Source organism: Rattus rattus, chromosome 2 (assembly GCF_011064425.1).
Source record: "Rattus rattus isolate New Zealand chromosome 2, Rrattus_CSIRO_v1, whole genome shotgun sequence".
Classification (NCBI taxonomy): Eukaryota; Metazoa; Chordata; class Mammalia; order Rodentia; family Muridae; genus Rattus; species Rattus rattus.
The window spans coordinates 167,269,911-167,285,779 of record NC_046155.1 but is presented as its reverse complement, the minus strand read 5'-3'; the positions used below and the strand labels follow the sequence as shown (position 1 = coordinate 167,285,779).

Sequence of the window (15,869 nt, the reverse complement as noted above, 5' to 3'; positions counted from 1 at the left end):
TGAATGCACGATCCTCTGCCTTTACCACTAGATCAGAGGTTCTCAACCCGTGGGTTGCGACCCCCTTGGGAGTCACGTGTCACATATTTATACTGCGACTCATAACAGTAGCAAAATTATAGGTATGACGTAGCAATGAAATATTTTATGGTTGGGGGGCGCACAACATAAGGTTCTGCCGTAAAGGGTCACAGCATTAGGAAGGTTCTAGAGTGCTGGGATTGCAGGTGTGAGCGAGCGTCCACATCCGGCTCTGACAATCTAAATTCATCCTTTTAAAAGTTATTTTTTTTACATTTATTTATTTACTTATTGTGTGTGAGGGGTTAGTTATTTTTCAATTATGATAAGCAACTGAAGGAAGAAAGGGTTCGTTTTAGCCCAGGATGCCAGAGGGAGAGCTATGCCATGGCAGTGGCAGCGGGAAGACAGGGTGAAAAGCTGTCTGGTCATTTCATCCACTCAAGAAGCAGAGAGAACAGGAAATGAGAAGCCCACCAACTGTGACGCACTTCCTCCAGCAAAGCCTACATCTTCTAAAGGTTCCCTGGGACTGGAGAAATAGCCAAGTGATTTAGAGCATGGGCGGCTCCTCTAGAGGTCCCAGGTTCAACTTCCGGTACCTACATGGCAGCTCACAACCATCTCTAATTCCAGTCCTGGGGTTATGTCGCCCTCTTCTGGCCTCACAGGTACTGCATATTCATAGTGCACAGATACACAGGCAGCGACACCCACCCATACATCTAAAATTTTAAAAAATTAATGTCGTTTCCAGCCAAGAGGCTAGCCTCCTGGTCTACAGAATGAGTTTCAGGGCTACACAGAGATACCCTGTCTTTAAAAAAAATAAAATAAAGTTATTTCCAATTGTCTCAGCACCATTTGTAGAAAAGATAGTCTTTGCCCAGCAATGGCCCCTGTGAGAATGCCTAGTACTGCCAAGATGGAGGACTCCATGTCTTGTTTTGGCTTTGTTTCTACAGGAACCAAAAATAGCCATATTCCTTTCTCTTGTGGCTTATGAAACAAACAAACAAACAAAAAACCCACAGTCATGGTTTTGATTTTCTTGGACTTTTCTGTTCAATCAAACTTCTTGGGAGGCTGGGGGTGTGGCTAGGGTCCCATGATCTAACTCCCTAGCAGGTACAAGGTCCTGGGCTGGATCCCAGGACAGCAAAGCACAAAGCACAAAGAAACTTCTAAGTGGAAGACTGTGTGTAGTGTAAGTGCTGGTTGAGTTGCTGGGGATGTTAGCCAGGGCAGGACTGGTCCCAGCATGAGTTTTATAGCTACCAGCTGCAAGGCCAAGCAGAAATGTATATATAATTTCCATAGTCAACATATGGGGAAGGAAAGCCTTCTGGAATCTTCCCTGGCTATAAACGGGCAGACAATGGTGAGTGGAAAGTTTAGGGGTGGGAGCACCATCTTAAGAAGTCCTAGGTTGGGGTTGGGGATTTGGCTCAGTGGTAGAGCGCTTGCCTAGCAAGAGCAAGGTCCTGGGTTGGGTCCCCAGCTCGGAAAAAAAAAAAAGAAGAAAAAAAAAAAAGAAGAAGTCCTAGGTTGTTGCTGGGTTGAATGGGACTCTGAGCAAGATACCACAGTGCCCAGAATTTGAAACAAAGTTTCCAAATACATTTTAGAGTCCGGTTTGCTGACATGCACCTTAAATACCAGGTTTCCAGTCTATGCAGAAGCTCCAGGCCAACCAGGGATATGAAAACATTAAAGAGTACAGGATAGGTCAGGATTGGTGGCCTGATTGGTCAGGATCTCCTTACCTTTAATCCCAGCACTGGGGAGGTAGAGGCAGGTTTCTGAGAGTTCCAGGCCAGCATGATCTACAGAGTTTCAGGACAGCCAGGGCTATGCAGAAAAACCCTGTGTGGAAAAAGAAAATGCAAAACGGAACCAGAGAGAGGGCTCATCAGGTAAAGAACCTATATGCTGGAAGGAGCCAACAGACTCCCAAGGTTGTCCTGTGACCTCCACCCCTGCCCACTATGGCATACACACGCAAGCACAGTAAATATTTTTTTAATACACAATGTTTTTCTGTTGGTTTGTCCTGCAACTGTTAACTGATGAAATTCCCTATTTCTCCTCCCCTTTATTTTGTGGCCCTGGTAAATAAACTTACAGCCATCCTAAGCTTCTTTTTATACTAATAGATTTAATTTTTCTATTTCCTTATAGTGCTGTACATGAATCCATAACTATGGACATGCTGGGTTAACATTTTACCGCTGAGACATGCCCCAGACTGGTGGGCACACGCTATATTTTTAATTAAGGTATTTAAGTTTAATAATTTTAAGTGTATGGATGTGTGTGTGTGTGTGTGTGTGTGTGTGTGTGTGTGTGTGTGCAGCATATGGATATAGTACCTGTATAGACTGGAAAAGGGTATCAGACCCCTTGGAAATAGAGTTACAAGTGGTTGTGAGCCACCATATGGTTGCTGGGAATTGAACCCAGATCCTCTGGAAGAGCAGCCGGTGCGCTTAGCCACTGAGTCATCCATCCTCTGTAGTGCTTTAGTGTACAGTGAAATACATACTTACCTTATGACCCCATCATTCCATTCCTAGGTATTTACTCAAGAGAATGCAGCCTATGCCCACATAGACCTTCATGCATGAACACACTCACAGCGGCTTCATTCCTAGCAGCTCCAAATGGGAGACAACTCAAGCGTCCATCAAGGTGAGTGCGTGAACAGATTGTGGTTTGTCTGGTCACTGGCAAATGACTCAGCAAGAAAAAAGGAGTGGAGCTGACGGCTCCATCTAACAATGTGGACGAGTTGCTGTTCCAGATTCGTGTCAGTCAGAGATCAGTCAGGAGCCTGGAATCCCGTAGTCCTTGGAACCATGATTGTTGATGTCCCAGAGCTATGAAGGGGAACCAGAGCAGGCAATGTGGTGCAGACCTTTGATCCCAGCACTCGGGGGCAGAGGCAGATGGATTTCTTTAGTTCAAGGCACAAACCTATGTTCTCTGCACTTGGCAGGGTCAGGCTTTAAGACCAACATAGCAAGACCATCTCAGGAAAACCAATACAAAACAAGGAAGACAAACAGGTGGCAAGAGGTTTCCGTGTGGCCTGTCTTTGGTGACTTTGTGGGCTCGTCTTTCTCCCACCCTTCTCTATCCTTACAGCGCCCCCCCCAACACTAAATAGGAGAGGAAAAGAAGGATAGAAAGGAAAGTGGGGGTGACATAGTTAAACTAGTTCCTGCTGACTAGGGGGTGTTGAGTTCCTTGGGGCAAGTTTGATCTTCACTGTCAGGATATCTGGCTTCTTTTTGTTTTCTTCATTGCTCACGACTACTTGACAAACAGCAACCAACAGCAAACAACCCACCCCTCCTCTCAGGCCCCACAGTTCCCAGAATTCCACATGTCACACAGTCACAGAAACTCTCTGCTGCTGACAAAATCACGCCTCTGCTAGAGCACCAGGCAAATCGTAGTCAGCCGCTGTGGACGGTCTGAAGCAGCCCCACATCCCACACCTGGGAGTAAAAGGAAACCATATTCCCATAATGTTTCTGTGTTTTTCAAAGCAACCAAAACTCTCCTTACATTTCAGCGTGTAAAGACACTTGCTGCCAAGACTGATAACCTGAGCTCTATCCCCAGAGCCCACTGCTCCTTCGAGCTGTCCTCTGACCTCTATATGTGTGTACATATGCTTACACACACATGTGCGCGCACACACACACACACACACACAAACACACACACACACGCAATTAAAACATCATTCTGGGAACTGGAAAGACAGCTCAGTAGTTAACAGCACTTACTGCTCTTGTTAAGGAACTACCTGGTCACAATCATTCTTAACTCCTGTTGTAGGAAACCCAATGCCCTCAGATGACTTGTGTCTCAGGCACCAGAAACAAATGGGGTGCACCTACTACATTCATACAGGCAAGACGTTTATTCACATAAAATAACTATTTTTAAAACATCAGTTTATATTTATTTTATTTTATGTGTATGAATGTGTGCCCAAGCATGTCTGTGTTCTTTGCTACCTGAGAGACTGAGTCAAGAGGAATTTAAGCCCAGTAGTTCAAGGCCAGCCTGAGCAACATAGGGAGACCTTTACTAACAAATGGAAGGAAGGAAGGAAGGAAAGAAGGAAGGAAGGGGGAGGAAAGTAGGGAGGGAGAGAAAAATGAGTACATACAGAGTTGAGTGAGGTGTCACACAGCTGTAATCCCATCACTTGGGAGATAAAGACAGAAGGATAAGGAGCTCAAGGAGAAGGCACTTGCCAGTAAGCCGGACGCAGTAGGAACTGGAGAGATGGCTCAGTGGTTAAAAGCACTGACTGCTCTTCCAGAGGTTCTGAGTTCAAATCCCAGCAACCACATGGTGGCTCACAACCATCTGTAATGAGATCTGATGCCCTCTTCTGGTGTGTCTGAAGACAGCTACAGTATACTCACACACATAAAATAAATAAATAAAAAGAAATGTCGCGGTAGACGGAACAAACCGTTGCCTACAAACTTTCCTGATTGCCACACGCATGCTGTAGCATAACTGCATCCACACGCACATAACACGCACGATGTAAGCCAGTGTTAAAGATAAACATCTAAACGAACAGAAAAAAGAAATCAAAAGGAAGAACAATAAAAAAAGACTGCAGCGCGCTTGCCTAGGAAGCGCAAGGCCCTGGGTTCGGTCCCCAGCTCCCAAAAAAAAAAAAGAACTAAAAAAAAAAAAAAAGACTGCAGCCCCAGGCTGGAATTGGCTTTGCCGGAAGTGCATGTCCAGTATGTTCAGTAGGATGAACCACATACAGGGAAGTGTCTGGTGCAAGACGGTGTTGTCAGCCACACGTGGCAGGAGCCAGGTCTGGAGACTCCTGGTGATGCCATAGATGCACCAGAGCCTGCTGGCGGGCGCATGCCACAGAGTAGCCCAAAAGCTGGAGTACAGCCCAGCCGCCTGCCATGTTCCTCCAGCGCCCCCTACTGGAAACCTGTAGCATCGTGGCCCCTGTCAGGGGGGAAAGATTTCAAATGACTATTAAAGGGCCCGATTTCAGGTCAATAAATGGTTCATTGACATGTTCTACAGCAGTTCAGTGCTGTGATCCTAGAAGACCTGAGGCTAAGGCATATTCTAATCTGACTTGCACTATAGTGAGACCCTTTATAATAACATCAACAAAAATTAAAACTATGATCACATTCTAGAATACGAAGGCTTGGTGACAACCTGAGTTCGATTGCCAATGATCCACATGGTGAAAGAAGAGAACTGAAATTGATGTAAAAAGCCAAGTGTGATGGCACATGCCTTTTTAATCCCAGCACTCCCAGGGCAGAAGCAGGTGGATCTCTGTGAGTTCCAGCACAGCCTTGTTTATTTAGCAAGTTCCAGGACAGCCAGGGCTACATAGTCTGTCTCTGTCTCTGTCTCTCTCTGTCTCTCTGTCTCTCTCTGTCTCTCTGTCTCTCTGTCTCTCTCTCTCTCTCTCACACACACACACACACACACACACACCTTAAAAAAGAAAAAAAATCATGGATTTAGAGTGGGAGGACAAAGATAGATGGTTGCATAACTAATGATTTTGTTTTCTTTTGGTGCTCTGGGAACTAACTGGGCTCAGCCTACTCAGGGGTCCTATATCTCATTGCTATGAGACGGAAGAGGAGGCTGGGTCACCTCATAATGGCTTCTGCATTGCTGCACGTGTTGGGAATGCTAAAAGAGCTGACCCATCCCTGCTGTCTTCAGCACACTGCCCCCAAGTGGCCAGCTGCAATGACAGCTGACTCGGGCAAGGATGTGCTTGCAAGGCTCAAGTGATAAACTGTGCATCGATTTCCGACCTCGCAGCTCTGGGGCCTCAGCTGGGCAGTACGGTTGTGTGATTCACACCCCAGGCAGCAACCAAGGCTATAAACATCAGTCTGCCCACCCACCCCCGTCCTGGCCAGTTGTTAACTACTTAGCAACGCTCTAGGACTCCTGAGAGGGATCGTGACTCTACAGGGAGACAGAGACATTTTTAGACTGCCACCTGGAAAATCCCTTGGCAGTGCCACTTCTCCAGTGACAGAGGCCTTGTGACTCGCAGGATTATGGAGCCACGTGTTAGATAGGAAGTACCATCGTAGTCCTTTTTGGAATGTACAGTCATAGGTCCTTGCAGATGGAATGTTAGCAGCATCCCCGGTTACCATGCCAACCAAAGATAACCAACCAACAAACATGCAAGCTCAGACTCCAACCAGTAGCCGAGTATCTGATTTCCCCCACCCAAACTGGTCTCAGCCAGTGATTGGCATTTAGCCTCCAGACTGTGGGAGTGAGGTATCATGCACATTCCCACAGAGGGGCCTGGAGTTCCTACATGCAGCAGACAGGTTTCAAGCTTTGCTTGGCTCAGCCTTGTGCCCCCTCCCTCTACTTCTTTTTCCTCTCCATCTCCCTTTCTTGAGGTTCCAACAAGGGCATCATGCAAATGAGGAAAAAGCTTTTCCTCCTGGCCCAGTCTCTCAGGGACCCAGCCCAATAGGTGGGCACTTTGTTTTTATTTTCATTTACTCGTACTTAAAAAAAGAAAAAAGCTTTATTTATCTTATGTGTAGGGGTGTTTTGCCTGCATGCATGCCTGTGTAACGCATGTATGCCTGGTGCCCACAGAAGCTAGGAGAGGGTGTCAGATCCCCTGAAGCTGGAGTTAGGGTAGTTATGACCCACCATGTAGATGCTAGGGAATTCAACCAGTCCTCTATAAGAGAAGCAAGTGCTCTTGCCCACTGGTCCATTGGTCCAGCCTTATTCCCATCCTCCTCGTCTTTCTCCTTCCTCCTCCTCCTCCTCCTCCTCCTCCTCCTCCTCCTCCTCCTCCTCCTCCTCCTCCTCCTCCTCCTCCTCTTGAGACCAGCTCTCCCTGTGTAACCCTTGCTGGTCTGCAACCCACTGTGTAGACCAGGATGGCACAAACTCACAGAGTTTGTCTACCATCTGCCTCAGGAGCAGGTTAAAGGTGTGGGCCACTGAACTTGGCAAGAAAAGGAAAATATTTTTAGAGAAAAGTTTAAGAAAAGGGGGAGTAGGTTTGGTGGTGAGGCCTTACAATTATAGAGAAGACAGCCAGGGAAGGGCTCAAAGATGTGGCCACCTTTAAGCAGATACCTGAAGGGCATACGGAAGTGTGCATCATTCTCGGACGGAGGGACAGCAAGCCTGAGGCCCTGAGTTGTGAGGTCCTGTGTGGCTGAGTCAGAGTGAGGGGGGGAGGGGAGAGAGACAGTGGGCAGACAGTGTGGAACCTTACAGCCCCCAGAGAGGATTCTGCCTGTAGCTTGAGAGCAGGGAGTCGGGGGTTCTGAGTTGCACAGGGCAGCACCTGACCACGTTTCCCCTACCTGATTGCTTACAAGGAAGGAAGCACAGAGCCAGGAGATGGCGGTGGTGCAGTCGAGAGCCAATGAGACCTAAGGTTCAAAGATCATCTCTGACAGGCCATCAGAACAGCCACCAAACGAGGTACCCCAGTAGAAGCCTAGAATGGGGAGAAGGTTCCTAGGAGCTAGGTGATGACAGCGACATGTTGCTGGTGACTGCAGTAAAGTAGGAACTACAGGCTTTGAATCACGGCAGTCATCGATGACCTTGACATTACAGCGTGCTTAGAAAAGGTTCACCACCTGGGCATGGTGATACAAACCTGTAACACCAGCAAGTGGGAGGTGAAGGCTGGTGGAGTTCATGGTCAGCCTTGGCTATATAGCAAGTTTGAGAGTAGCCTGGGCTACATGAAACCCCTTCTTGGAGGGGAAAAAAGGAAGGAAGGGAATAGAAAGACTCAAGAGGGGCTGGAGAAATGGCTCAGCCGGTAAGAGCACTGACTGCTCTTCCAGAGGTCCTGAGTTCAATTCCAAGCAACCACATGGTGGCTCACAACCATCTGTAATGGAATCTGATGCCCTCTTCTGGTGTGTCTGAAGACAGCTACAGTGTACTCATATAAATTAAAATAAATCTTTTTAAAAAAGCAAAGAGTCAAGAGATACTGAGGGCAGAAACCACAGATGTAGGTATTTATGGACTTTTTGTTCTTGGATCTTGATTTTAGAGCCTTTCCTAGGCTGATCTAGAACTTAGAATGTTCTGGAATCATGGGCACATGCACTACTGTGCACGCATGGCTAAGTGGGATGAGGGGCAAATTTTACTATAAAGAGGCAAAGGAGTCAGGTGTGGCCTGGCTCACTTGTACAGCCACTACCCAGAATTCACCACTGCGGGTCTGAGGCGCAGCTCAATGATAGACTAATTGGCTAGCACACAGGCCCCGAATTACACCCTCAGTACTGTGGGAGTTGGGGGTGTGGAGAGAGAGAAAGGAGGAAGGAAGAGTAGCCAGACATGAGACAGTCTCTAAGTGCATCGTTCATGGAAAGGGAGGCTACATTCAAGGAAGGCCAATGGAGGGCAGTCTCCAGTTCAAGAAACCAGGTAGCTCCAAGTCCACTGACAGACTGGAGTAGCTAAAAGGTTAGAAAACAGGAAAGCAAGCTGGAGAGATGGCTCAGTGGTTAAGGGCACTGACTGTTCTTCCAGAGGTCCTGAGTTCAAATCCCAGCAACCACATGGTGGCTCACAACCATCTGTAATGGGATCTGATGCCCTCTTCTGGTGTGTCTGAAGACAGCTACAGTGTACTTATATATAATAAATAAATCTTTTTAAAAAAACAAACAGGAAAAGAGACTAAAGAATTTCCCTTTTGGCCAGCAGTTAACCATTGCTAGGGCTAACCAGTGAGTACTCAGTTTAAAAGAATCAGGTGATCCAAAAAAACTATCTCGTGACCAGTCTTTAGGGATGGAGTGGGATGCCAATGGGGAAGTCAAGAATCGGGAAAAACAGCTGGGTATGGTGGCTCACGCCATGAATCCCAAGGCAGAGGCAGGTGAGTTCAAGGCCAATCTGTTCTACATAGGGTGTTCCAGGCCAGCTAGCACCTATAGTGAGACTCTGTCACAAAAACAGAGCAAAGCAGAAACCACAAAACAAACAAAAAACAAAATAAACCGAAATGCTTCTAGGGACCACATGACTTCAGTTTGGGGAATTGTTTAACAAGATGGGGGAGCCTTATAAAAATGGGATGGCCGTGGCTAACACTTGGGAAGCAGAGGGGGATGCTGGGTTTAAGGACAATAGCCTAGACATCACAGGGAAGAGGAAGGGAGAAAGGGATGGAAGGAGGGAGGGAGGGAGGAGGGAGGAAGATGGGAGGAGAGAAAGAGGAAAGAATAAATGAGGGTCTGATTCCCAGGTAGCACTGAAGAGAGAGTGATGGGGTGGGGCTTGTAGGCGGATATTTTTCAAAACCTACTTTGCTAAGAGTTCTTAAACACTTCAACTTCCCCTCTAGCCCACCGCCCGCCAGAGGTAGTGGAAAGGAAGGATTAACAGGGCAAAGGAGGATGTGGGCTGTTTAGAAGCAGTTCTCTGGGGCGATTCCAATCTTCTTTGTCAGGATATCAGCAGTTCAGTTCACAGGAATCATCGCTAGCTTAACCCACTTGCAAACAGCACTCTCGAATCAGCAATGGCAGTTCGATCCAGAAGAAACCACCAGGCTCTGTCAACCGGACTCAAGTCCAAGGAAAGGGCAAGAAGCCCCCAGAATACCATCAGAGTCCTTTGGTGCATTTCTCTCTATGAAGTCGTGACAAAGATGATCAGCAAAGAGTGGCAGCATGTGAAACCAATGCCCACCATCATCAATGAAGACCAGCATCAGCAAAGCCCAATGAAGACCAGCAAAGAGTGGCAAGGTGAACCTATACCACAAGCATCATCCACTGTCTGTTGGATTATATTTATACTCTTTCCAAACATCCCATGTTCCCTCGTGTGTCTGCTCTAGCAAAATATCAAATGCCCTTTTCCCAGGCAGCTTCCAGAAAAACATGTCTGTCCTCAGCCAAACAGCCTCCCACATGTCTGCTTCAGCAGAAACATCTTCTTGTAAGACAGTTTCCAGAAAAACATCACATGACACAACTGAATCTCCAGATAAACCAGAAGTTTCCACTTCAGGGACTTACTTCACAGAGACTTGAGGCTGCCAAGTAAGACTGTATTGTTCCTGTGGGTATAGGCACAGAGGAACTCAGAGCTGGAATTCAAACTACACTAGGTGTGAGAAGAAGCTAAGGGGTCGAGAGTGCACGCCAGAGTGCACGCCAGACTTTTAATGGTCAGCCATGGACTTGAAGCTGAAAGGGTGTAGGAACATAGGATTGGTGACCAAAGTGACCTGGAAGGGTCGTAGGTCTCCAAGACACCGGAGAAAGTGAAGGAGAAAAGGAAATGATGGGCCCTGGGTCAGAATATGGTAGGCGGTGGACTCACCGCCCCACCCCCACTCTGTGACAGATCTTCAGAAGGGGGCCTGGTGGAGGGTAGAGACGGAATGATCTGGGTGCTCAGAGGAGCAAGGACGCTCCAAGGTCTGGAAGGAGCAAGAGAGGACATAAGAGGAGACTTGGATTCTAAAATAAGTTCAGGAAGAAAGTGACTTCCAAGGAATATAGTGAATTCCAAGGCCCAAGTGGATGGCACAAGTCTGAGCAGAATGGTTTTCCCCTCATTGACCTTTGTTGTTTGTAAAAGGTCTGACTATGTGGGACAGGCTAAACTCAAATTCACGTCAATCCTCCTGCCTCTGCTCCAGAGTGCTGTCATTACAGGCAGGCATGCACTCCACCACACCCTGCTGGAACTATATTAGACTTGGAGGGGGTCTTTGGCCCCGGAGGAACAGCTGTGCTCTATATCTTGTCTGCTGCCAGGCATCCTGACTAGGTCTGTGACCTTGGGAGGCTGACGCACCGACTCCTCTTCACCCAGAGGACACCGTCGTCAGGACATGGGAGCCCAGCCCTCGCGACGGCGGATGACCGAAGCTCAACACGTGGCTTTGGCCGAGCTGCCCCCGGAGTTGCTGCTGCAGGTGCTGAGCCATGTGCCTCCTCGCACGTTAGTGACCCGCTGCCGGCCGGTGTGCCGCGCCTGGCGCGACCTAGTAGATGGCCCAAGTGTATGGCTGCTGCAACTGGCTCGAGACCGCAGCGCGGAGGGCAGAGCCCTCTACGCCTTGGCCCAGAGCTGCCCCGCCGACCGTAACCGCCACGACGACTTCCCACTCTGTGCTCTGGCCCGCTTCTGCCTGCGAGCGCCGCTTGGCCGCAACCTCATCTACAACTCCTGCGGAGAACGTGGGTACCACGGGGCGGGACCTATCCCCGGAGGCGGGACCTTCTGGTTGGTGGGAGGGGCCTGACACTTGGTGAAATGTGCAATCTGTGAACCCGGCCAACCGTAGAGGGCGGAGCCTTATGCCAAAAAGGCGGGACTTGAAAGCGGGAGACCCAAGCAGGGGGCGGGGCTTAGGGTCAGTGAGGGAAAAGAAAAGCCGGCTTAGAGGGCGTGGCCTATTAAGGGGCTAAAATGTAGCGGATTGGGCAAGGGTGGAAGGCTCACATCAATGCATAAAACATAAGTGTGCGCCACCAGAGCGGGTGGGCGGGGCAAGGCAGAAGTCTGGAGGGTAGAAAGGTGGGACCAAGGGGGACTTAAAGGTCTGCGGAATACAAAGCTGATAGCAGAAACAAGTTGGGTGACAGGGTCGTGGGACCAGGAATACAGGCACTTGAAAGATGGGGTCAGTAGGAAGCTGCTAGATTGAAATGTACTGGGAAGGAGCTGATGGGCAAACTGGGAGGCCTCTGCCCCTCGAACTGTGTGTGTGTGTGTGTGTGTGTGTGTGTGTGTGTGTGTGTGTGTGTCTGTGTCTGTGTGTCTGTGTGAATGCTATATACTCAGCCCCTTTTTATTCTACAGAGGGCTTCAGAGGTTGGGAAGTGGAACATGGCGGGAACGGCTGGGCTGTGGAAAAGAATTTGACGATGGTGCCAGGGGCTCCTTCTCAGACCTGCTTCGTGACTTCTTTTGAGTGAGTGGCCCCTGATGCCTAGGGGGTGGGTCCAAAGACAGGGAGGGTTCTGCTTCAGGCTGCTAGTCCTACTTCCACCCTCCCTCATTCTTTCAACAAATATTCTTAATTATTTTTTAAATTATGTGTATGTGTGCAGAGGTGAGCTTTGCTTGTGAGTGCAGGCACCCAAAGAGACCAGAAGAAGGTGTTAGAGCCCCTGGAGCTGGCACTCTGGGCTTTTTATATGACTATTGGGGATGGAGTTCAGCTCTTCACACAAGGTAAGCATTTTACCTACTGAGCCATCTCCCTAACCCCTGACCTCCAGCCTGCTGGGATTCCAGGTATGTGCTACCACATCGCTTCTGACTCTGGTCATTGTTTGTTTGGTGCTGGTGCTCTGTGATACCAGGAATGAGACCCAGGTCTTCAGGAATGATAGCATTGAATCGTGTCCGTAATTCTGCTAAATCTATCAACATGGGTATTTTCCTTCCTCAACTTATAATGAGAAACTAAAACATAGAGGACGGCTGATATCTAAAATATAGGGCTGGGAATAACAGCACAAGCCTTCAATCCCAGCATTCCCATGGCAGAGGCAGGTAGAACTCTGTGAGTTTGAGGCCAGCTTGGTCTACATAACGAGTTGCAAGTCAGTCAGAACCACATAGTGAGATCCTGTCTCAAAGTAATAAATATATATAAATAAAAAATAAATGGTAGAGTTGGTATTTGAACCCAGATAATCTGGCTCCGAATTTTCTGATTTTTTTTCTCCTGAGACAGAAGTCTCATATAGGCCAGGCTGATTTCTAACTCATCGTGTAGGGGAGACTGGCCTTGAATTACTGATTCTCCGGCTTCCACTTCCCAAGTACTGGCAGTACAGACCCATGCTACCATACTCATTCCATCTAGCATTTATGAAGTTCCTATGCATACTTAGGTTTGCCCTGACACAGCTTATTTCCACTAATAAGCATTTATGTCGTCTTTTGGGCCCCCAGAATCTTAAGAGGCCCTAGAATTCCCTGCTCAGCTGCCTAGTATGTGGGGCCTCCAGCATGAAGATTAGCATCCTGGGAGCAGAGCAGGGTGAAAATGGGAGTGGGTGTAAGCGATGCACCATCCATCATCCACCTTATTCTGAAAAGCAAGCTGAGCGGCATGGTGATCATGAGGGGCTCTGTGAAGGTAGTTTTAGAATGGTCTCAGCCCCAGCATCTCCCTCCCAGGTGGTGCTTCAAGAGGCAGCTTGTAGACCTGGTGAAGGAAGGAGTGTGGCAGGAGCTGCTGGACAGTGCCCAGATTGAGATCTACATAGCTGACTGGTGAGAACGACGGATAGAGCCGCCCGGAGCCACAGCGATGGTAGCTAGAGTGGGCTACAGGGATAGCTCAGTCTCGCCCCCATCAGCTCCACTGGGTTGGGCTCCCCCTTTCGGGAGGGACTTACAGCAGCAGAGCTAGAGAACGGAGGAACCCTGTTAAGTCCCGAGAGTCCCTTCCTGTATTCTTCCCCCACCTCTTCCCAGGCATCGTGCACACAAGCCCACTGAATGGCTCCATGTGGTCATTCCACTCAGAGCCAACCCGAAAGTCTTGTGGATTATCAAGGCTTCCGACGACTTGGCAGCACTGGCCCAAGAACTGACGCTCACAGAGGGTGATGGAGATGAAGCCCTAGCTAGAGGCACAAGAGTCTCCTGAAAATCATTTGCTCTCTTTTCTTGGGTTCTGGTTCCTTCTTCGAGTCAATACGTTCCTGTCTAGGCATGGCTCCTTCCTAAAACACCTTAGTTCTGTTTTCCCATAATAAAATCTTCCAGGCCCTTTCCTTAGGCTTGGCTCCTCCCACATGATTTAGCTCCGCCCCAGCACTCAGACTCTTAAGAGGATAAGGTGCAGGGAAGTACAGCCCTCAGCCTCCCTCCTCCCTACCCAGACTGCTGGCTGGGTGGCAGGGACCTGCAGATGCACTACTTATCACCTTACAGGTGGGGCGCCCGTGAGAACTGCGGCTGCATCTACAGGCTTCGGGTCCGCCTACTGGATGAACATGAAAACGAAGTGGTCAAGTTCTCTGCCTCACCCAACCCAGTCCTTCAGTGGACTGAGAGGAGCTGCCGACAAGTGAGTCCGGACTGCTTACTCAACCCTGGCCTGCTCCAAGGTGCCTGCACGCAACAGTCACCCTGCTGATTTCCAGTTTTATTGATAGGATCTTTGCCCTTACATTACCTCTAGACTCTGCTCCAAGATTTACCGATTGCTCAGTCCAGTTTATTAGAGCAATGGCCCAGTCATGCAGTGTTTATTGAATACCTACTATGTTTGAGGCACCCTTAAAGGGGCTGAAATGCATGAACTTGGCCCGTTACTATCCTAGAGTTGAGAAGTTGAGGCTCAGAGAGCCAGAGTGGCCTGATTGTGCACACTTCAATTCACAGCACTTTAGGAGACTGAGGTGGGAGGATCAGGAGTTCAAGGCCAGCCTGAGCTACCTGAAACCCTGTTTCAATAAGTGGTGGCGCAGGCCTTTTAATTCCAGTACTTGAGAGGCAGAGTCAGGTGGATCCCTGAATCTGAGGCCAGCCTCAGCTACATAGAACCTCTCTCAATCAACCAGCAACAAATGAATGGAGATAAAATTGAGGGAGGTGCCTGAAGATAAAATTGGAGGAGGGTGCCCAAGTATTGACTCATCATGTCCCCTAAAGCCTCTCACATGGTCTCATTTCCTACCGGAGCCCACTCCTACGCCTCTGTCTGCTGCAAGCACTCTTACCTCAGGGCTTTGCCCTGCTTATCATCTGCAACGCTTTCTCCAGAGCCTCACATGGCTCCCAGGCCTTCTGATCTCTCCTCCAACATCACCCCCATGAGGTGTTCCCTCGTTCATTTTCACACTTACCTGCCTCCCTCCCTCCCCGAGAGTGCCCACTGCCCTATGCACGCCAGGTCTTCAGCGCCCAGCCCCTCCTTTAGCTGCTGAGCTCACTGCTGTGCCCCCAGCACCTAGTATATGGCCGCGGAGTCTGCCAGGATGGAGGAAGAGGGGGCCGCCAGTCTCACTGTCCCTCTCCTGTCCCACAGGTCTCTCACGTCTTCACTGACTTTGGCAAGGGCATCCGCTATGTGTCCTTTGAGCAGTATGGAAGAGACACTCGTTCCTGGGTGGGACACTATGGTGCCCTCGTGACCCACTCCACTGTGCGGGTCAGGATCCGTCTGTCCTAGCTGACTGGCTTGACACACTGCCTTCTCCTGGATGGAATTAAAACCAAAGGTGGTTTTGCAGTCCCCAGCTGACAGCTATCTGGGGGAAAAAGGAGATCCTGGGTGGTCCTCCTGCTGGGACAAACCAGGGATTACCAACTTGTTCAGAGCTTCTGTCTCTCAAGCAGGGACTACCATGAGGTTACGCAGACATCTCTAGGTTGCTAAGCCTGAGACCCACTTCATGTGTGGATCCCAGTGGGTAAACTGTTCAAAACAGCAGACTGAGCAGGACCTGACAGCGCACACTTCTAGTCCCAGCATTCTCGGTAGATGCAGGAGGGTTGGGAGTTCAAAGTCATCCTCAGCTACATGAGAGCCTGTCAAAAACAGAACAAAAAAACAAACAAAAACATCCAACAGACCAAGCTTGGAATTATAACAAAAGGCTACTTAAAAGAATACAGTGACAAATTTTTTTTAATTGTGTGTCTGTGTGTGGGTATGTACATGCGTGTGATTGTGTGCGGGTCTGTGCATGTGAGTGCAGGAGTCTGAAGAGGGAGCTGGAGTTAGAGGTGGTTGTGAGCCATCTGACATGAGTGCTTGGAATTGAACTTGGGTCCTCTGAGACAGCAGCACT

General features: G+C 48.9%; 1 protein-coding gene across 2 annotated transcripts; it reads left to right on the top strand.

The window, feature by feature from the left end:
* The first annotated feature begins 588 nt into the window (after positions 1-588).
* On the top strand, positions 589-15,707 carry Fbxo17 (F-box protein 17). Of its 2 annotated transcripts, none has more exons than XM_032896178.1 (7): positions 589-692; positions 2,598-2,712; positions 10,860-11,285; positions 11,911-12,022; positions 13,243-13,338; positions 14,005-14,140; positions 15,104-15,707. In XM_032896178.1, exons 3-7 carry the CDS (start codon positions 10,937-10,939, stop codon positions 15,245-15,247), a joined length of 837 nt encoding a protein of 278 aa, XP_032752069.1. In that variant the 5' UTR covers positions 589-692; positions 2,598-2,712; positions 10,860-10,936; the 3' UTR covers positions 15,248-15,707. The 2 variants fall into 2 exon arrangements, with proteins under 2 accessions (XP_032752069.1, XP_032752070.1); XM_032896179.1 differs by having other exon boundaries at positions 14,005-14,180.
* Positions 15,708-15,869: the final 162 nt, after the last annotated feature.